Source organism: Leptonotus elevatus, chromosome 8 (genome assembly GCF_054856555.1).
Source record: "Leptonotus elevatus isolate MCC_2025b chromosome 8, RoL_Lele_1.0, whole genome shotgun sequence".
NCBI classification, from domain to species: domain Eukaryota; kingdom Metazoa; phylum Chordata; class Actinopteri; order Syngnathiformes; family Syngnathidae; genus Leptonotus; species Leptonotus elevatus.
Window position 1 is genome coordinate 4053794 of NC_141246.1, and position 22784 is coordinate 4076577.

General features: G+C 39.0%; 1 protein-coding gene and 2 non-coding genes across 14 annotated transcripts; all 3 read left to right on the plus strand.

Moving 5' to 3' along the window:
• The first annotated feature begins 488 nt into the window (after positions 1-488).
• prom1b (prominin 1 b) lies at positions 489-22206 on the plus strand. 12 transcript variants are annotated; one of them, XR_015095792.1, is made up of 28 exons: positions 489-1039; positions 7856-7917; positions 8014-8040; positions 8135-8340; positions 9123-9243; positions 9331-9394; positions 9479-9568; positions 10228-10251; positions 10450-10667; positions 10738-10812; positions 11973-12036; positions 12353-12361; positions 12451-12610; positions 12684-12836; positions 14624-14747; positions 15077-15180; positions 15270-15354; positions 15437-15583; positions 16272-16343; positions 16562-16654; positions 16746-16763; positions 16906-16959; positions 17617-17697; positions 17817-17885; positions 17969-18058; positions 19347-19462; positions 20009-20303; positions 20613-20711. XR_015095792.1 is itself a non-coding variant. In XM_086082472.1 (28 exons), exons 1-27 carry the CDS (start codon positions 751-753, stop codon positions 20683-20685), a joined length of 2688 nt encoding a protein of 895 aa, XP_085938598.1. In that variant the 5' UTR covers positions 489-750; the 3' UTR covers positions 20686-20721; positions 21641-22206. The 12 variants fall into 12 exon arrangements, 11 of the variants coding, with proteins under 11 accessions (XP_085938598.1, XP_085938599.1, XP_085938608.1 ...); XM_086082472.1 differs by lacking the exon at positions 20009-20303 and adding an exon at positions 21641-22206 and having other exon boundaries at positions 20613-20721; XM_086082473.1 differs by lacking the exon at positions 20009-20303 and adding an exon at positions 21641-22206 and having other exon boundaries at positions 20613-20714.
• Positions 16380-16450, plus strand: trnag-gcc (transfer RNA glycine (anticodon GCC)). Its single transcript has one exon. It is a non-coding gene; the product is annotated as a tRNA-Gly (tRNA).
• Positions 18162-18232, plus strand: trnag-gcc (transfer RNA glycine (anticodon GCC)). Its single transcript has one exon. It is a non-coding gene; the product is annotated as a tRNA-Gly (tRNA).
• Positions 22207-22784: the final 578 nt, after the last annotated feature.

A 22784-nucleotide genomic window follows, 5' to 3' on the forward strand; every position in this document is an offset into this window, starting at 1 on the left:
TGAACAAATTATATATATTTATATATAATATATAATTATTTATATAATATTTTTTAATTATTTATGTAAGAATGTTTACCTGACATAATTATTCAATGCGCACTGAAAATTATTTATTTTTTAATGAATTGTTAAAAAGGTAATATTCATATTTCAATTTATTATTATTATTTTTAATTTAATACAGCGCTAGTATTGAATCTTAATTGGCTCAGGTGCTAAAAAGATAATAGCGTTGTGAGCGCGTGTAATTCAAGGCACCGTCAACAAATGTCACGAAATGTCCCACCCTTTCTATCGCTCTCTTTGCCTTATACTCATCGAATTAATCCACAACAGGCTTTATAAAAGCAAGTGAAGTATTTGCAACAAGTTTGTTTCATTTCTTTTTTTTTTGTCCTCTTTTAGCGCAGCCATTTTTGTGTGCGTTATTTGGTGACGTTCTCTGGCCTCAGTGACCTGCGTCAAGCGGGATTTAGAGCTCAGCGGGCGGGTGGATGAGTGACAGGCGGTCGGACACACGTCTTCTTCTGTTCACTCCTCCCCGTCGAAGGAGCGAGGTGCCCCCCGGGAAAGATGCGCGTCGAGAGTCCGGACGGAGCCGACTGGAGCTAACAAGAGTGTGGAAAAAGTTACCGCTCGCTTTACTTGGTTGTGAGGTCAGGAGCGGACAGGTGTCTTCTCTTCTTCGGGATAATACGCCGTCGAATTCCCGGATTTAATTTGTGTCTTTCCCCCCCTTCCGGTGCCATGTTGTGGACACGGTGGCTCGTCCTGCTGCTCTGCTGGTGGGGGGCCGCCACCGCCACCGCCACCACCACGGCCGCGAGCGGCCAGTATGAACAGCCGAAGCAGGGTGACTCGAGAGCGGACCCCCACCGGCAGCGCTCGCCTCCGCCAATGGAGCCGCTGGATTTTGGCTTCGTCCCGGCGGCGGTGTACGGCACCCACGCCTACTATGAGCCGGGGGCCATCGGGATACTCTTCCACATGGTGCACGCTTTTCTCTACGTGATCCAGCCCAACTCCTTTCCTAAAGGTCAGATTTTTTTTTTAGAAGTTATTCGAACTCATAAAATCCTCTTATTATTATTTCCACCACTTTCCCGGCATCCTTTCACATTCAAATCAGTCAAAATTCCAACGACTGTCAAAATTGAGGTTTTCCAAATTAAAAAAAATCCCAGTTTTCCCATAATTCAAAATTCCACTTAAAAAAAAGTGAATTTGACATTCAACAACAACATCCCCATCATTCCTATTCCAAATTCAAAATGTTCAGCATGGTCAAAACACCACCCACAATTTCAAAATTCCAAATATTTCACAATAAAACTAAAAAAAATATTATTCTCTCCTCCTTCCACATTTCTTGATCGATTCAAACCATCCTTAAGTCTCACATTCAACATTCCAGTGAATGCCGCTGCATATCAGTTTAACATCAGCTTTTCAGCATTCAGCTATTTCAACAGAAAATGCCTGGCCTACTTTTTAATGAGACATACAGTATTTCATTGCAAATCGCTGGCGTTGTGCCAAAACCTTGTAAGTCACAATTTGGCAAATTTAATACTTTTTCAAAAATCTATACTTTTGTTTACTCCAGATGTGTGGGTGTCTATCCATCCATTTTCTTTACCACTTGTCCTCACAAGGGTCCGCGGGGGTGCTGGAGCCTATCCCAGCTGTCTTCGGGCAGTAGGCGGGGTACATCCAGAACTGGTTGTCAGCCAATCACAGGGCATGTGTGGGTGTAATTTTTACGAATTATTGACCAATCTATAGTGTTGTAAATGACCTGTTCTTTTGATGATGCAATGTTAATGGTTGAATTTTTATTTTTTTACCATTTTGGGGTCTCCAGAAAAGTGACCATTTTGGAGGTTTAATGTTTTGGCTTGATGCCAGAGAGAAATGTTTTTCTAATCAATGAAAAAGTTATAAAAAAGAAAAAAGAAAAAGAGGTGTCAAGTGATCATATGTGCAAGCTTGACCAAACTAGATTGGGGCCCAAAGAGACTCCTAATATTTTGACTTGGACTCCTATTTAAAATATAATTTAATTGACAATGAAGCAAGACTTTTAACAAAGCTGATTATCAACTTCTTCTTTTTTTATTTGACTATCTTTTTACTAAGAAAAATATATAATCAAATTAAGTAAAAAAAAATTCTCATCATGCAAAACTGTATAGGTTGGGGACTCTCGAGTTTATTTTTATTGGGTCGTCAATTTCATGTGTCATCAAGCGGGCCTACATTTTTTTGCAGATTGGACAGGAGCTACTAATTGAATGTCTGTTGTGTTCTTCATGAATTATTTACAATGTAAGTGACTGACGAGCACTGCTTAGACAAACAACATGGATCCGAACAGATTGGAGCTCGTTTACAAAAAAGTACAGGGTTGCCCCCCCAAAAAAATATTTGCTAATGCTTTAACGCTATAATTGTCAAGTTTTTCAAGCCTTCTATACAATATCTATACAATAGATTAATTCCTTTACAACAGTTCCAACATTTGATTGGCACTGGCATTTCATTAAGCGCTGCTTCTAATATTTGATCCTCTGTTGTCGGTGGTAAAGACATTGGAGGACCTCACACGCAGTCCAGGTGGCATGTGCCGCTAGCTAAACAACAAAGTCCAAACGCGCGCCATCGAAAAGCTTGCGCTATTTACACACTGATGCTATTTACACACCATTTAACTAACAGTCGATAATACGCATGGCATCCGAGTCGTTGTTCGTTCAATGTTATTGGTACATTGGGTTAAAACATGTTCAAGAGTGCAGTTGTTGGAAGTTTTAAAATAACGTACGGCGCTTCGTCAACGTATTAGACCTGATCTATTTGATCTGTCTCTAGACCATCCGGATCACAGAGTGCTTGTGGTCTCTTTCGATTCCCAGCAAGCTCGTTTGACCATTTTGAACAGAACGAATAAATATTTCATACTCAAAATTTTAATAGTCAGTCCTAAATTAATAATACTGTACTCATTTTTCAGTTAAATACCTAGTGTATCGTAATCACACATAAAAATACTATACTACTAATACTTTACTTTCTTTAGCGATTAATGACAAAATGTCCCCTTTTTTATGGCATATATGGCCTCAAAAAAGCAAAATGGCTGACTTTCTGTTGGATTTCGGTCACGAGATCTTGACGCCTTTTTTATGCTAGCCATGCCCACCCAGTTTTGTGTTGATGGGTGTTGGGGGCTTTCCACCCCTAACTTTCCACGGCCTTTTTTTTTTCTTCATGAAATCTGCCCCCAAAATGGCTCATTGATCGTTAATGCTTTTTTTTGTGCATCCATTTACGTGGACGTGTTATTACAATATTGGGGACTAATTTATTCATAAATTCCAGGATCTTTTTTTAAATAAAAATCGCCACCAAAATGGCTACTTCAAACCAGAATGTCTTACTTGCCGTTCAGTGTCGGGTATAGCGACCCTTAAGACTTTTTCGTGTGTCCACTTATAAAAATGCCCACCCAATTTCATGTTGATCAGTGAAACTATAGGGTCAGGGTCTATTTTTTTCACACTTTTCAGGCTTTTTTTTTTATATGAAATCTGCCCCCAAAATGGCTCCTTCAAACCAAAATGTCTGACTTCCTGTTTCGTTTCTGGCATGGGTCTAGAGCCTTTTTGTGTGGCTCTTGTTAGGATAAAAGGATGTTGATCAGGGCGCCGGAACAAGTGTGTGCTCTTGTGATGTTGATCCCATAAACCAATGTTGTGATCAGATTAATGTGAGTAGCGGATCAATAGCTGTCAATCGTGTCGCTGTTGTCGTCACGTGACCGGTCAGCAGCGGACGGCCGGGTGGAATCCTCGTAGTTGATTTTTTTCAATCGCGCCACGTTCAAAGCTGTCCCGTATCGGTCAGTGTGTGTGAGTGGTCACGTTGGTGTGTTGACGCAGCGCAATAGGATTGGAGGCCTTTAAGTCTCTGCCATTTTTGGTGCGAGGGGTTAGGCCAGCGGAGTTGGCTAATCAATTAACAGATCAGCGATTAGGGGAGGCTTTCCTAACTCACCTGCATCACCGCATAAAACTTTAATCCAGCGGGACCATATGCTGCCACGGCCGGGAACGTTCCTTCCTGTGAATAACACAGGTAGCCCACACCTGCGGAATTGTTGGGTAGATCGATATCCAAGTATATATCCATATCAGTGTTGGTTAGGGGCAGAATTGTTAAAGTTTTGAATTTTTCATTGTAGTGTACTGATTCAAACTTTTGATCGTAATTAACAATGAGTTCAATAGTTAACTCCTGATTTATTACAAGTTTTATATCTGTTCTAAATGTACCAGTGCAATCAAATGTACAATAAAATATATATATTTTTTTTAATAAAAGTGGGAAACATGTTAAAATAATAAAAATGTCTGCATCTTTTAGTCATTGATACAGGAATTTCATAATAATTCATAAAGTTGATATGCACGGTACTATAAAATACGAGTGTGATATTGATTTGTGTTGAGGTAGGTTTTCTGCCACTAGATGGCATAATTGCATTTTGAAGACATTGGTGACAGCTCAGTGCATTTTTCTTTTTTAAATTAAGAGCAATCTAATCTTTAACATGAAGTAACTTGTGAAATCCTGCATATTTTTAAAATTCAGAAATACAACTTGACCCCAGTCTTATCAAATAATTACTGCAAAATTTTGACGTGGACGTGGTTGTTGCGTTGCGACTGGAAACCCCCCCCCCCCCCCCCCCCCATTTCAGGCTTTCCAAGTAAAGGGCGGTCATTAATCGTGTGTTAAAAAAAATTAGTGGCATTAAAGGAACTTTAAATTAACTCAAAATGAATGCACTAATTTTGACACCCCTAGTTTTAATTAATTTTTACTTTTGTTTTTTAAATTCAGTTTTAATTTACTGAAAGAGCATTTAATTTTGTCAAAAATGCTTCGTTTGGTTTAGTTTTAATATTAGTTTTAGTTTCAAATATATATATATTAGAGATGGGAGAGTATCGTGCCGATACCCGGCCTTATTTCAAGGCATCGGTACTCGCGACGGTGGCCGATTCCCGAGTACCTCTGTCGCCACACACGGACGCACGATTGGTCGTGAAAGGTGGTCTCCAAGTGCAAACTTCGTAGTGGCCAACTTTACATCATCCGCGAGTGGAGATCTTCTCGCAGTTCTTTACAAATGTACTTTCTGTGCGCTGATTTCCGGCACGGACTCCGCCGGTATGCTTCTGCCATATTTCCCACACACCTCACTTGTGCTGAATTTGAAGGGAACGAGGGGAGCCGCTTCATTTGGCCAGGAATCAAGTCGGCTGTGTTCACTCCCACAACAATACAAATCCTCATTTATAAATGCGCCATCTACGAAATTACGAAACTAAATGAAAATAGGGTCCACCACGTCAAGCCACCACTGGCAAAAATTGCATTGACCCTCTCCCCTCCCTTCAAATCTGTGTAAAAGTTTGGTTGGTTTGCAGCAAAGACGCGTTTTGGCTTCTTTCACTTGTGTGAGGATCCTTATCCCGTCGATAACACACACACACACACACACACACACACACACACACACACACACACACACACACACACACACACACACACACACACACACACACAAGATAGATTAGAGGATTACTAGCATTCACAGAGCTAATGCTAACCTGCTGAAACTGCGACTAGTGCAGATGGCATTGTCAAATATATATACACGCGCACAAGCACACTTGTGCGAGCCATACAGAAAGTGGGTCATTCTTGTTGTTTTGTCTCTGACTTCATGAATGCGATTGGTCGTAGACACACGTGCGGCGCAGTGGAGGAGTGGTGTGCAGCATCAATTTGGCTTTATTTATTTTTTTTGCATTGCAAAACAAACAAAAAATCCAAATTTTAATCAAAGTCGTCAATAAATTACCAAAAATAAATACAATGCCTCTCCTTTCACTCCTTGATTAAAAAAATTAATGATAAAAATAATAAATGGCATTGCTCAATATCAGTTAACGTAAATTTGTTGGCTACCTTAGCATCGATGAGGTGGTTGTGAGGTCACAGAGAAGCCACGCCGGGTTGCGCAATGTCTGCCCGGCATCTTCGGTTAATCTGTCCGAGCGGGTCAGAGTCGAGGATTGTGCCAGACTATATTTACACTTTACAGGAAGACACTGGGGGCTGTTTATTTACTTTAATCATTTGAGACCTGTTGCTTTGCTTTGTGGGAGGGCACAAACAAAGTCAGACGGACCTGCGAAGAAAAAATAATTGTTACTATCAAATTAATTCACGGGTTTGTTTTCTGGAGTCAATGTAAAGTTTTGTTTATTTGTTCACGCGTGTAATTGTGATGCTTGTTTACCTCTCTGCCCTCTCGCCCCCCCCCCCCCCCCTCCCCTTGCCCCTTTCGTTTGCTGTATCTTCACCTCCTACTGGGTCACTGAACTAAGCTGTCCAAGCTTAGCTGCCCTCTGCAGCTAATGCTAACTAAGAAGCTGTGAAAAAGAAAACAGGTGGTGCCGATGCTACTTGCGATGCACCAGACCCGATCCCCCCCCCCCCCTTCCACCGCCACCACCAACATACATGCCACAAAATTCCTTTGAAACACACGTTTAACCATATTCACCAAAATCGTATCATTTGGCTCATGTAGTGGACATGTCTATTAAAACAGGACACACACACAAAAGTATAGAAGTAGAAGTTTGACATTTTGGTTGCAAACAACTATTTTGGGGAGTGACCCGTACCCAAAACTGAACAGGAGTCAGCCATTTTGTTCTAAAACAGATATTTTTGGGCGCAAGTTCCGTGGAAAAAAAAAGGTCCGTAAAACAAAACAAAATGGCCTCTGTGACCAGTTTCACAAAATTGGGAGGACATGTATGTCATTAAAGGATGCACGAAAACGTCTCAAGATGTCCATGCCTGACATTGAATGGGTTGTCTGCCATATTGGTTTGAGGTAGGTAGCCATTTTGGGCAGCAAATTCTTGAAAAAAAAGGTGCTAGAAAGTGTGAAAAAATTAATCCCAAACACTAGATTTACAGATCAACACCAAATGGTGTTGCCATGTTTATCATAGTATAGAATACACAAAAAGTTCTTAGGACCCACGTCCTGTGCTTGTAGTTTGCCAAACTCTTACTAGGGAATTCACTCAAAAAAATGGTATCCTAGGCTGATGGGTGCCTAATTAGTAAGAGGGCGAGTGTGGGATGGGTTTGGTCCTTGAAAACCATCTTTGTCAATCACAAATGAGGATTATCATCATTGTCAAGGCTGAATGTCAGTGTACCTAATAAAAATAACCAGTGACAGAAGTGTATGTGCGTGTTTACCTGCTGAGTAACAGCGGAGGGAGGGGGTGAGTCACGGCACAGGTAAGCTTAATGTTGGCTGACCTACATAAACATGCAGACAGCTGGACTGGAGCAACACCGTGGTTCACTTTTGGAATGGAAATGTTTTCCACTGGATAGTCTAACGTTCATCCATCTGTTGTTGCTTGGTAGAATTCGTGTTGTACATTCATTTCTGCCGCCGTGTCCAACATGTTCTCCAGTTTGTTGCTAAGCAGACACGTTTTCCACTTGTTGCTAGGCAGAATTTGTGGCGCTTGATCGACTGTGCCCCATAAACGATATATTTGTTTAAACAGAATTTGTAGACCGGGTTCAGTCGTGCTTCGACCAAATTTTCTGGGTAGAATTTTTCGGGTCGAGTTTATTTGTGTCCCCAAATCCAAAGTTTTTCCACTTGTTGCTTGGCAGTACTCTGTATCAAATAGAGAATATAAAGTTAAAAATCACCAAAGTATTTTTTTCTTCTTCTCAGATCTGATTGTTAAAGTCATTCAGCAAAATATGGGAGGAATCAAACTTGAAGAATGGAGAAAGGTTTGTCCTCTGTTTCATTTCGTGCCACTATGCTATATCATGTCACTGTTAATCATTTATTTAAGTGACCTTTTTTCCTACATCTCCATGATGCAGCCAGACAACGTTGTGCTCCTGCTCGAGGTATGCCCCTCAAAACGTTAAACTTCACGATAACAAACCTGATCGGTTAACAAGGGATGACTGACAGATTGTTGTATCTCCGCCCACTTAACAGGGAGCCTACTATGAGCTGGGGTTCCTGGTGTGCGCGACCATCGGTGTCTTGTTCGTGGTCCTGGTCCCCGTGTTGGGCATGTGCTTCTGCGTATGTCGTTGCTGTGAGAACTGTGGCGGAGAGATGCACCAAAGACAAAGGAAAAACGCCGACTGCCGGCGAGGCCTTTTCACCGCCACGCTCATCGCCACCACCGTCTTCATCGTGTGAGGACCCCAAAACAATTTGAAATAGCTAACACACAGGAACGAATCTTGTAATGCTTGGCTTGTTGCTAGGCAGAATTCATAGGGCGCAATATTAACTGCCCTGCTTTATGTGGCTAGGCAGAATTTATAAGGCTCTATTTTGACTGCTTGGAGGCTTGTTGCTAGGAAGAATTCATTAGGTTCAAATATAACTATGCCACCATGTGTTGCTAGGCAGATTTGAGTGGGCTTGATTAGATCGGCCCCTCCAATTGTTGCTAGGCAGAATTCAGAGGGCAAAATTAATAACTGCCCCATCCCTTGTTGCCAATCAGAATTAGGGGTACAATTATAACTGGCCGGTTGCTTGTTCAAAGCAGAATCAAAAGGGCTCAATCATAATTGCCCCACCACCCGTTGCCAGCCACTTGTTGCTAGGAAGAATTTATTGGGCAAAACTGCCCCACTACTTGCTGCTAGGTAGTAATAGTCATAACTTCCTGTCCTGTGTTGCACGGCAGAATTCATAGGGCACCATCATGACTGTCCAGATGCTTGTTGCTAGGGAGACTTGGCTATGGCATCACCTGTTGCAATGAAAATTCTTCTTACATTTATATTTAGATAACATTTATGGTAAAAAAAAAAAAAACATTGATGGTGTTACCTCCTTAGTTTCCCTGTTTTAGGAAAGAAGGGTCACAGCCATGACTTAATTTAGCCTCCTTGTGTTTGTTGTCTTTTTTTTTTGTATTTATTTATTTTAAATGAATGAATTACGTTTGTACTATATGTATCAGTCTTGGGGTATTCGTGGCCTACGCGGCGAACCACAACATGACCTCCCACATCAAGAACACTCGGCGCTTCATCAACACTAACATCAGAGACTTGAAGACGTTCGCCAACAACACACCCGCCGTAAAGCATTTATTCACTCACTCACTTATTCACTCATTAAGCCCAAAAAAAGCAAAAAAAAAAGCACTTTTTGTTACTTTCTTGCAGCAAATCGAATACATGACAGCGCAGTACACGACAGCCAAAAATAAAGTCCTGTCCGAGCTCGACAGTAAGTGGGTTTATTGTACATTTAATGAAAATTAAAATGACAAAATTCATATTTACTGAAGCTTTAAGTGTATGATTGTGCTAGATATTGGACCTTTGCTGGGCGGGAGGATTCACAGTCAGCTGGAGAAGGAAGTGGTTCCCTCCCTGGACACGGCCCTGCGTATGACAGGAGGTACTTGCTCACTTTTTAGCTTTCTTTTCCAATTTTGGTTTCATTTGAAAGATGCTCTCGGATTGCCTATAAAACACATCATGGTTTTAAACCATGCAATTTGAGCGGATCCAATGCAATGCATTGCGATTTGATACATAATGATGTGACAATACAATTGAATTGGATATGATAAAATCTGATACAGTGTATACTGTACTTTATGTTGCGGTTTGATATAATTTGGACCGACATGATAAAATACAATAAAGGTGTAAGGCAATGCGATAAGCTACAATGCCATTTGATGAAATACCATCGGATACGATCCGGTATGCTCAAAATGAATATGTTACTGTGATACGATGCAATTCGCAAAATTATTTCATGCAATATGACGTTGATACAATCCAATAATGGTTTGACATGATAAAATGCAATATGACATCATTTAATCCAGTTTTGCACGATGCAATTCTCTTTGGTCCAATATGATTCAATAGGATACAATGTTTTTCCTTGTTTACTAAAAAAAAGTTCATTTATGGCTTAGGCAACTATGCTTTGTGGCTAACTATATGATTTGACCAAAACGCATTTATAGGTTCCATAAATTATCATATTCATGTTCCCCAAAATAATTTTCCTTTTCTTTTCACCTCACACCTTTCCTTCTAAAGTTAAAGTTGAGAATGCAATCAAAGGTAAAAAAATTAATAAATAAATAACTGTTCTGGATTTGTGTTTGTGGAAGTGTTAGGAACCGGTTCTTACGTGATGGTCTGTATTTAATGTCTTAGTGTGTCTAATGTCATTTGTGCTCCTAGAGGTTGTCTTCTATCCTTTTCGTGTTAATTCCAGTGATTAAAATGTATTTTTGATGAAAACGTGTTGGTCTGCAGCCATGCGTGAGACAAAGGAGGCCCTGGAGAATGTCAGCTCCTCATTGCAAGTCCTCCAAGAAGGCACAGATAGACTTAAGGACAGCCTGTCCACGGAGCGAGCGTCACTATCCAACACCTTGTCGGACCCGGCCTGCACCAACGGCGCCGTGTCACCGAGCTGCAACGCCATCCGCTCCACACTTTTCCAGCTGGGCATCAACGCCGACTTCTCAAAGGTGGCTCCGGAGAGAGCTTTCAAAATGAACGCGGGTTCAATGGATTAACAGTTTTGTTGTCTTTTTGCAGCTCCCGGATGTCAACTACGCCTTGGAGAACGTCAACACGGTCCTGAAGATCGACCTCAGCAACATTATACAGAAGGTCTGCTGTTAACCTAGCTAGCATAAATGTAAAGTATGTTTTCATAAACATCAAAGACAGTTTATGTCTTCAATGAACCTAATTAACATGTTTTAGTAAAGCTCAAAAGAATGAACCTAAAGCGCATATTTTCATAAATACTGAAGATTATTATTATTATTTTTTGTATTTTTATTTTTTGTATTTTTTTTGTGTGTTTTTTTTTCCCCCTTAGAGCTCGATTTGACATGTCATCATCGTTGCTCTTTTATTATTATTTTTTATTTTATTTTATTTTTTTATTATTATTTTGTATGTGTGTGTGCGTGCGTGCGAGTGTGTGTGTATTCATTCGTTCACCAAAAACCTATTAAAAAATCCCATACCGTTCACTTAAACCGAACACCGCCGTCAGGAGACCCGAGGAAGGACCAAAGAAAAGTGAAGATTATTTTGAGCCTTCTACAAACCTAAAAGGGGAAAGTCAACCCACCCAAAATATTCTTGACAATAATATGTTCTATGCAGCCCCACTAGTCTAAATATGGTATTTATTGCGTTAGTGGAATACGAGTAAAGCAGAAAAATCCAGCAGTGTTTATCAATATCAGAAGGCGGCCATTTTGCCACTTGCTCAGTTCACAGTTGCTTAAGGTTCAGGTAACCAATCACAGCTCAGCTTCAGAAAACAGGTGAGCTGTGTTTGCGCGTTGCCTGAGCCCTGAGCAACTGCGATGTCATCTTCAGTCGACAGCAAGTGGCAAAATGGCCGCCCCTGAGATGGATGAAAAACATCTGGATTTTGCTGCATAACTCATATTCCACAAATGTAATATTAATCAGAATGTCATGCGTAGACCAGTGAGGTCACATATAACATATTATTGTCGAGAAATGTTTAAGGTAGACTTCCTCTTGAAGTATGGTTTCATAAACATCGATGGCAATTTTTTAAACTTCAAAGATTTTCACTCAACCCGATATGATACGACAATTCACACATTTTCAGTGAACCTAATGTACGCTAACAGCAGTGCTAAATTAACTTAGCATGTGTGTTTTCGTAGACAGTGAAGACGGTTTCGTGTCAAGACAAACAAAAATGTAGTCTTCCACGAATGGTTTTATCACTCATTGTTAGTCTGTAACCCATATCTCTTTTTTTCTTTCCCCACATTTAGGGCTACTTATCCTTCAATGACACACCGAGGCTGGTCAAAGAGCAAACCAAAAACATTGTAGCAGGTACCCAAACTGCTTGTGCTTGTGTGTACAGTGAACCCCCTGACTATTGCTGGGGATAGGTTCCAAAAGCGAATGTTACTGGGTTTTAGTTGGGGCCTTCTCTGCCTCTTCTTCTCGCTGTTAATTGCACTGCATCTACTATTACGCTCATGCCAAGCTACTCCAAATTTGCTTTGCATGCATATTGTAAAAACACATAAAGATCTGCGATATAATGGTTCACTGTACTGTACTATTGACATCTGTCACATTGTTTCCCACACAATTGTCTTCTCTTATCTTCATTTCCCTTTTTTTTTGGACAACTAAACGACAGCGTTGCCTCGTGAGTGTTCCTCATTAAACTTCCTAAATTATGTTGCTGTTTGCGTATTAATTTCTTGTGTTTGGTGTTGGGTTTTTTATGAATTTTAGGAGTGAAAGGGATGCTAGATAAAATTGGCTCGGAGATCAACGGCTTTGCCAAAATGTTCCCCGTGGAGGCGTCACTGGCCAACTTCACAGTGTTCCTCAGCCAGGGGCAGAAGAACATTGAGTCCTACTATGCGCAGATTGACCAGATCGACTTCTACAGGTTTGCTTTTAACATAGGCGTGTCCCAATCCAGCTTTCACTCCAAATCTGGGATTTTTAAACTGTTTCTGCAGGTGGATTGGATGCGTGGCGGTGCTGTGCATGGTGGTCCTCATCCTGTCCTTCAACATCCTGGGCCTGCTGTGCGGCACATGCGGCTACGACAAGCAGGCAACTCCAACCACACGGGGCTGCATGTCCAACACGGGCGGGAACCTGCTGATGGCGTACGTATGAAAAGAATAACAATAGATGTCCGACACAGGTGGCGTATATGAATTACATGACTTGACTGGAGTCAGACTTAACTCGCCCAATTATCAGACTTGGAAATTCCTTGAAATTTTCCACAAAAAATCACAAACCTCATCTGAACAAAGCTTCATGTATGACTGTGCAGTATTTACGCTCTGCCATTTTGTCTTCAATCTGAGACTAAGTGACAAATTGACGGCCTTTTCACACTGCACTTGGTTTTCTTGGTGTTCAACACAGGGCAAAGAGACAATAGCACTTTGGTGCAAGTTTGCCCATATTGTAGTTGCTCAGTGGCCTCCCAGGAAGTAGCATGGATGTGTTTCAGACAAAAACAATGGTTGTACAGGGGCCGAACAGTCCGTACTCCGGGATCACCCTTTACAAGACCTCCTGTGGAACACGGTTAAATGCCTTCTCCAAGTAGACTGCTTGGACGAACTCCGCTTGAGGACACCCAGCTTGGTCTTGCACCCGACCCGAGCCCATTAGAAGGGGGACCCACATTGCCTCTTCTATCCCACCTCCCAGCCGGGCCCCAAAGGAGGGCCGCGGTGGCCCACTTCTGGGCAAAAGAAAATACTGTCCAATTACGTTTGTTGTCAAAGAGACGTACTTTATGGCTGGTTCCTTATAGCTACACTCTAAAAAGAGGAGTGCTGAACTAATTTAAGATTAAACGGAGAATTGTTGACCAACTTGATAAAATTGCTTCAATTGATAACCCACGATTGAATTAAGTAAATCCAAAGTGATATATTAAGTTAATCCAAAGTGAATATATTAAGTTTAATGAACTCATAATTAATTAAACTCCAAAGTGAATATATCAAGTTTAATGAACTCATAATTAATTAAACTTAATATATTCACTTTGGATTAACTTAATTCAATCATGTGTTACTACTTGAAACAATTCGAAGGAAACAATTCTCTTTTTAGTCTTAAATTGGTTCAGCAATTCTCCTTTTAGAGCGCTACTTGCACTGTGTGACCCGCCAGAGGCACACATTATATTAAGTTTAATGAACTCATAATTAATTAAACTTAATATATTAACTTTGGATTAACTTAATTTACTTAATATATCCCTTTGGATTTACTTAATTCAATCGTGGGTTATCAATTGAAGCAATTGACATTGCTCCGAGAATCATTGGGACACACAAAGTCCCTCACCACATTCAGGTGATATACATGATCTCAAATGGCTGATGTTCTGTTCAGATTTAGTTTTACTGTTTGATTTACAGAATGTAAAACAATTTAGTGTGTGTAACAACAATACAGCATCTCATTAGTTCTTGATAAGAATGTTAAAAGGTGCATTACTGCCACCTACTGGCCAAATTTGGGTCCGCAGGGTTGTGTTGCTCTGGTGGTCACAAATTGTATGCGTAACAGCCGTGCTAATTTTTGGTCTGCGTAGTTGCACACTTACGACTATAACTTAATCTTTTACTATTAAACCTACAAAAACAACTGGTAAGTAGTTTTGTTTACTTGCCAATTTAGCTAACTGATAGCAGGTCGAACATAGCAATTAAGCTAATCCTGCATTAAATTCAGGACAAAACAGAGTAAAGAGTATATATATATATATATATATATATATATATATATATATATATATATATATATATATATATATATATATATATATATATATATATACACCTCTTTGAAACTCGCTTATGACATATTCATACGTCCCCACAAGGCCATATATTGATGTCTTGTCACTTTGGGTCTATGCCAGCGGTGTGTGTTTCTCCTTCGTCTTCGCCTGGGTTCTGATGGCCATCGTCACCACGCTGTTCGTCGTTGGGGGTAATGTGGAGAAGATGCTGTGCGAACCGCTGGCCAGCCGGCAGCTATTCCAGGTATGGGCCACAAATGTTGTTGTTGTTTTTTTTTTTTTTTGCTTACTGTCTGAGCGTGTTGGTGTTCGTTTGTTCATATGGCGAGAGGCAATGAACCTAATTTATATTGTTTTCTAAGGTCGATTGCGACGACTGACTATTAGTCATCAGCAACGTTTCAATCAATTCAAGACAATTCAACTCTTCTAGTGACTTATAGTATATAACAAATTTGCACTTTTTACTTATATAGCAATTTTTGCTATTTATGGACTGGCCCCACCTCGATACCGAGTCGGTACGCCAAAAATAAATGGTTTTACTGTGATTATACCTGTATGTGCGTTTAGATCATAGACACACCTTTCCTGGTCCATCCGTCCAAGAAGAACTTCCTCCCTGGAATGCTGTTTCAGAACCCAAATATTGACTTGACGTTGGGAAGCATGTACAGGTAAACGAACAATAATAATAACTTCAAATAGTATATAGAATAGTTGAAATTTATGTTGGGCTAACTGATTTTTTTTTTTCATTTTTAAGAGAGTGCCACGATAACAACGGCCTGTATCACGCTCTGCAGCTGGAGACCATGTTTAACATCAACTCCTTCCTCAACAGGACAGTGGCAAGTCTGCCGTCAAAATGTGACTCGCTCGTGATGAGTGTGATTTTCATTGTAATTGTTGGTTACGCGTGCGTATCATCAGTACAACAAGGACCTGGCCAAAGTGTTTGACAGTGTGCAGGTGGACCTGCAGGACATCACGCTGCTGGAGCAGGCGGGCAGAGAAAACCTCATTAACTTTGCCAACGCAGGCATCGGAATCATCGACTACGAAGCATACCTGGCTGAGGTGGCAAGATAATTCATTTTGTGGACATTCGTGTGATTGGTTGACTGCTAGGTTGGATATGTGTTGATTTGTCTTTAGTGAATTAATTGGTTCCTTAAGCAGTTAGTAACTTTGTTCAGTGGTTTTATATATATATATATATATATATATATATACATATATATTTATTTATATATATATATATATACATATATATTTATTTATATATATATATATTTATATATATATTTATATATATATATATTTATATATATATATATATTTATATATATATTTATATATATATATATATATTTATATATATATATATATATTTATATATATATATTTATATATATATAATTTATTGTTTCTCGGATTTAAATTGTCATCTCAGACAACATTATTTCATGATTGTGAAAGTTAAAGTTGCTTAGTTAGTCTTTTTACTTGGGTGATAATTCACTTTTTTTTCTCCTTTCATTTGGGAGGGGCGAATGGGGGTCTGACTCAGAGTACCTGAAAAATTCCAAACTTGGAAAGACCAGTAATTAAGCACAGCCACCAACAGATGGCAGCGATGTAGAATTTTAGCCAGTCATTCAGTTGTTAGTAGTTAGTTAAACACGTTAGTTAGTTACTAACTTAGTGAAACACTGAAACTGCTGAAATGAAGCTACAAACCTGACACGTGGTTTATATTTTTAAGGTGAATAAGGGCATCACACTCGTGGACCTTCTGACCTTCGCAACCGACTTGGAGGGACAAGCCGACCAGCTTGTAAGTTCAAGCGGAACAAGAAGGGCTTTTTCCCAAGCATTGGTGGTTCAGTGGTAGAATTCTCGCCTGCCACGCGGGAGGCCCGGGTTCGATTCCCGGCCAATGCATCAACTGTTTTTTTTTTTTTCTCACCTCTTGCAAGCATGTGGCAAGCATTACTTTGACTCCCTGACATTTTGCTTTCCTCTGTATTTATTTCCATGTTATGTATTTTGCAGCCACGTGGCGCTCTGGAGAACGCGCTCAAAGGTCACGCCAGTAGCATCCGACAGATTCACAGAGAACTGGTGGTCCCCATGGAGCAAGCCATGGTACATTCCATGCAACAGCATTACACGCTTTTATTATTACTATACCTTGGCACGTCCTCATTTTTCTCTCTCCTCTCGTTCACTGTGACAGAAATATGTCCGTGCCCGGGTAAGCACGGTGACAGTGGTTGTTGTGTTTTTATTTGTAACAGTGCCGTGGTGATGTAGCATGTGGCCCGTGGACTTGTTGATAAATATTCAAGAATTAGACATTACATTAGCGTAACAAGTGTTTTTGTGTCATTGTGCAGAGCACTATGAGTCAAAGTATGAAGCAGCTGCAGAAAACCTCTACTGACCTGCCGGTGAGACACTATTATTTTTTTATATATATATATATTTGCAGTATATTTTATTTTGATTTGACATTTTATTTAATGTTTTACAGTGAAATTTACCAATTATGAATTAGTTTAAATTTTTAGTTTTTTTTTGTTATTTCGTTTTTTGTTACTTATTTATGTTTCATATAAAGAGATGTACATATTTGATATATTTATTTGGTTTGTTTTTTTACATCTGTGTTGTATTTATATTTCATTATATATTTTACTCTTCTTTTACAGATTACCATGTAACTTTTAACACAATTTTTAACATGAAGACAGTATTGTAATTTATATCAAAATTTTATGTAGCTTTTTTTAACATGTTTTTTTGCATTCATATGTCATTTCCAATTTTTATATAAATTATGCTTTTAAATATATTTTACCATTTTTGTTTTACCTACATTTGCAGTATTTATTTTAAATTGTATTTTCATTTTATTTGTATGTTGCATGTCATTGTTATGTGTACCAGTACTACTTTTTGCATACTGTTTTTTTATACATGTTTTGGCTATTTTACATTTAAATTAATTGTATTTTTTGCACACCATTTTTAACATTCTCATTTAACAATGTTTTTATATTACGTTTCACACATTTGAATTGTATTTTTATTTATTTACATCGTAGGTGAAGGTGACCAACATCCTGAGCGCCATCGATGCTTCAGAGTATCTCATCAGTAACAACGCCTCACATGTGGTGAAGCAGGTACCGCATATATAAAATAAACATAATCTCCATGCATTTGATCCCCTTTTGGGGGAGAGGGTGGATCTTGCTTTTTCAGGGGGAAAAAAATATATAATTAGCTTTTGTTGTGTGTTCAGGAGACCAGAAACTATGTCAAAAGCTTGGTGGGATACTTCAAACAGTACACAGACTGGGTTCACAACTCTGTGAGTATTGACTCCCTTTCTACAAAATTACAGTTTTACAATAAAGCCACAGTGTTGAGTATTGTAATGTCTTGTGGCTGCAGCTGACTGCAGAAGTGGCTCAATGTAAACCCATCAGCAACATTGTGGACAGCATGGAGATTGTTGCATGCAGTTTCATCGCAGACTCAGTGGTAAGGCACTGCACTCCGTATTTATTAGGATGGATACATAATTATGCACGTATGCAGGTCAGATACATTTTATCAGGTAAATTATCAGTTGCATTTCTTGTAAGCATTGGTGGTTCAGTGGTAGAATTCTCGCCTGCCACGCGGGAGGCCCGGGTTCGATTCCCGGCCAATGCAACTTCCTTTTCATTTTTCAGGTTTGACCCTAATGCACGTGGCTTCGATGTTTTGCTGTCTTTTTATTCATTTAAAATATATAAAGAAGTTTCGTGTAAATGTGACTTCGACTATGCTTGACTGAACTCAATAGTATCCGCTGCAGTCTGCAGAGCATGTGGTTACCTCCCTTCCCCCTTCAGATACGGACCCCTGTACTACTGGTCCTCTTAAAGGGCCATACACATATAAGTAAATGCTGCATCTGTGGAAGAGGCAAGCCAAGATTCGTATTCAAATTTAGAGGATTTAGATTTAAAGTAGCACTAAGGAACTTTTCTACCTTAATATTTTTTTTGTTGTTGTTGTTCTGATGAAACAACGACTTAAAACTAGTTGAATGGTACCTTTTCCATGGTCTCGGGGTGTCTGTATCATTTTTACTGGCGCTAAGCAACTTTGAGGCGGATGGTAGGAACACTGCCACAAAAAAAAAACTACAAATGTGCTGACCGCTTTATGGCATACGTCACTTCGCCTTTACCCATTTGTTACAAAGACGGAAGTCAATTTGAATGTTGGCGCACGATTACTGCTTTCCTGGCAGAAGTTGCAAAACAACTGAAAAGTTTTGTCTGAGGAGACAAAAAAAAGAAAAAGGGAAGCTACCCGTATAAAAGTTCGAATCCCTATCCAAAGCGTAAATAAATGTCACGTGCGTGCCTAACTCCAATGTTGATTATTGAGCATTTTAAATTCAGTTGAATAAGAAATCAAAGTCATTAAATGAACCAAAATGTTTGGTTTTGTGTAATATTGTTCCCACCTTATCAAAATACTATGAAAGTCAATACAAATTTAAATGTGTCGTTAATTTTTAAAGTGTGCATAAACATTTTCTAAACAATATTTTCAGTGGAAGTTATTAGTTTTCATTCTATGTTTTATTGTATACAGTATATGCAATTATACATTTGACCCGTTAAGCATCAAAAAGTGCAATGATGAAGTTATTGGCATCAAAGCATATTAGGAAGATGCTAGCTAGCAGCAAGTTTAACGTGTAACGGCTATGAAGATGTAATTTTAGGCAGGATAGGAATATAAAAAGTGCCCTTCTGTTGTTTTTTTTTAGAATACGTTCTGGTTTGGACTGGGACTCTGCAGCATCCTCCTGCTCCCCAGTATCATCATCTCCATCAAACTGGCCAAATACTACCGAAGGATGGACACGGAGGACGTCTTTGAAGAGTGAGTCCAGATTCAATATACTTAGTAATTAATTAGGTGCAATATAAGAGCTGGAACATTTTTCTTCTTAACTTTCAATAACCTGCCCGCTAAGAAATTAGCCAAATCCTACACGATATTTAGAAATTCATTTTAGAAAAAAGATCTGCAACCGACATGGGGCTCAAACCCAGAAACACTGAGATTCAGGAGTCTCTTGCTCTACTGACTGAGCCGGCCAACCTTTTTCAACTAAACTCAAGAATATTTTACATTTTTCACAAAGCAAATATGTGCAAAAACTGTTTTTAAGTACCATTGTTAGGATCATGATCTGTTGTCAAATAACTGTCAACATACAACATGACGATCTCATGCTTTCATGACTAAGACTGGTTGGTTAGACTTTGCTCATCTGGGTCAGTATTTTTTCACAGCTCTTGTACTGGATGTCAGCGCTTGTTGATCAATTAATAGTAATGTTTATTTTATTTTCTCCTTCCCTTTTCTTAATCACAATTCATTTGTTTAATCACCATATTACACACACACACGATTTTCCCGCAGCTCCACTTACCCGTGGCTCGTTGCACTTTGAACATTGTGTCTTCTTCCGTTGTCACGTTTCGTCCTCACTTTGACTTTGGATCTTTACCTTCATCATCATCATCATCATCACTTTCATGATCAAAGGCCATCTCCTCTTTCGGATTTTATCCTTCTTTTGATGCTTTCCGATGATCTTGACTCCGGAGATTTTTCCACGGGACTCTTGTGTTGCATTATGGGTAATAAAGGTAAAAATGGCGAGCCATACCTTTGGAATCCACACTGTGCCACCGACCACATGCAAGTGATCAAGGTATATTTTATTATTTTAAATGATTTTCATTTTGTTTTGAATTTTGTATTTCCTCAAATAGTCCCTTTAATTTCCTTTTTTTTTTTGCTCCAACACAAATAAACGCCTCCCTGTAATCATTTTTACCATCAAAGAAAAAAAGTGTGTTAAAAGGGAACTCACTCACCTGGTATAAACCTTGAATTATGCCAGTTTCCATCTGAGAAATAGCAATTTCATTTCTGCGTTTAATTTCAAAATGACTAACTTAGCCCACTCGAAGTTGCCATTGGCTCAAATTCCCTTTTGTGTGTGTGTGTGTGTGTGCAGTAGCTCCCCCTATAGCGACACCCTGCTCCGATTCCCTCGAGCCTCGGCTCCCCCGATCTGCGCTGACTGCTGATTGCGCACCCCCACCCCCCTCCTAACGAGGTAAAAGGTAAATCTCCTTACAGGAACTTTTGGGGGCTTTAAACACATCGTTTGAAGTGGTCGCCCGCTGCCAATCATCAGGATCCCAGTTGTGTCCTCTTGATCAATCATCAGTCAATTTCATGTCAGATGTGACAAGAAGCCAATGAGGAGAAGGCGCTTTACTTTGGTGGGATGAACAGCACTTCAGTCCCTGTGCTGTTTTTTTTTTGTGCGCACTCCTTGGATCGGTCATCTTTTCACAAGATGCGTAATTCACAAGAATGAAGAAATGTGTATTTTACAACAAAAATGATATATGAAAAAGTGCAATTTTGCAAGAATAAATTTATAATATGTGAAAAATTTACTGATTTTATATGAAACAAAAAGATGATATTAGAATTCTAGTGTTTTTTGTAGAAAAAGTCTGAGAATATAGTTGGAATGTGCACACAAAAAAAAGTGTAATTTTACAAGATAAAGTTTTGGTATTACAAGTAAAAATGCTTAACTATTACTTTATTATTTTTAAATAAGCTAAAAATATAAAGTCATTATACAGTAGGAAAAATCTGTACAATTATGCAAATTTATTTCAAAAAAATTGAAGCAAGAGTTAATCTCAATGTTGCTTTCTGGTCGGAGGTCTCAAGTTGTGACTGACTTTTGTGCAACATTATTGTATTTTTTCCAACAATTTCTGGTAAAAAACAAAGTTGTTGCACTGCAATTGCCTTAAATTCAGAAAACAAGAAAAAACGAACTGATAAGTAAGCTTAATTTTTTGTTTTTTTGCTAATAGTAAGCTAAAAATGACTAACATTGATGCTATTTGCCTAACGTTGAAACATTATTTAAAAATTCCTTCTGAAACACTTTACCTAAGTATTACAAAAAAAAAAGTCGCTTACAGGGTTGAATTTTTTTGTTTGCTTTTTCTGCAGCGGACAAGACAACTGGAACTGAAGCATCGTCATCGTAAGAGCTTGTTTCATCTCATCGTGACTCAAGACGCAAAAAGCAAAGGCAAACAAGAAAGCCCATTTATTAACTGTTGGTGATTCTCGACGTCGCCCCACATTTTCCAAGGTAACCCGACATTCCGGATTTCCTGTGCTCATCTTTGGATGATCCCAAAACTAAAAAAGGGGGGAAAAATGTCAACAAACGAGCAAGAACGCTGAACTTGCCAGCCAACTGTCATGTAGTTTTTCAAAGCTAACCAAGCATGTTTTAACATACCTAACTTAGATATTTCCTTCTGTATACTGTCAGTCACATGGACACAACATGTACATTTTTTTTATATATTTTTGTCAATGTTTGTTTTTCTAACACGTTTAGTTTTTATTTAATTTTTTAGAAATAGCCTTGTCTTTCATGTGGTAGTGTAGTTAGCTAGCATGATTTGAGCTCGATAGGTTATGTCATGTTTTGTTAAAAAAAAAAAAAAATAGTTTGATAATTTGTGAAATATTAAATTGTTGGTATATGACACCATCCTACCAGCTTTATGGGTTGTTTTTTTTAATAGCTCAGTGTAATGCATCGTGGCTGTGGCCGATGATGAATGCCACATAATCACTTCAAAATCTCACATTTTTCATTCATTCCTTCATTCATTTTTCAAACTGCTTATCCTCACTAGGGTTGTGGAATTTTTTAGACCCTAACCCAGGTTTCTTTGGCCGTTGGTTGGGGTACATCCGGAACTAATCGCCAGCCAATCACAGGGCACTAATATTACATTTATAATATATATTTTTTTAAGTCTAGTGTAAAGTGTAAAGTTTTTTTTTCTTTTTCTTGCGATAATATTGTCAAAACAAATTTAAAGTATCATTTTAGTCTGGTGAGAAAGTAATATGCAATTTTACAGGGAAAAAATGAAACTTTTTGACATGAGGGGGCGTGAGTGATTGAGGGATGGTGGACCCAAATGCAGGGCAATGCGTGGAACTTTAATAAAACATGGGAAAAAGGATGAGCAGACAACCGTGACTTGATGGGCGTGGACAGGACATAACCGGACAGGGTCTGACATAACGTAGTTCGACTGGACAGATTGTCGTGACTGGGCAGGACGTG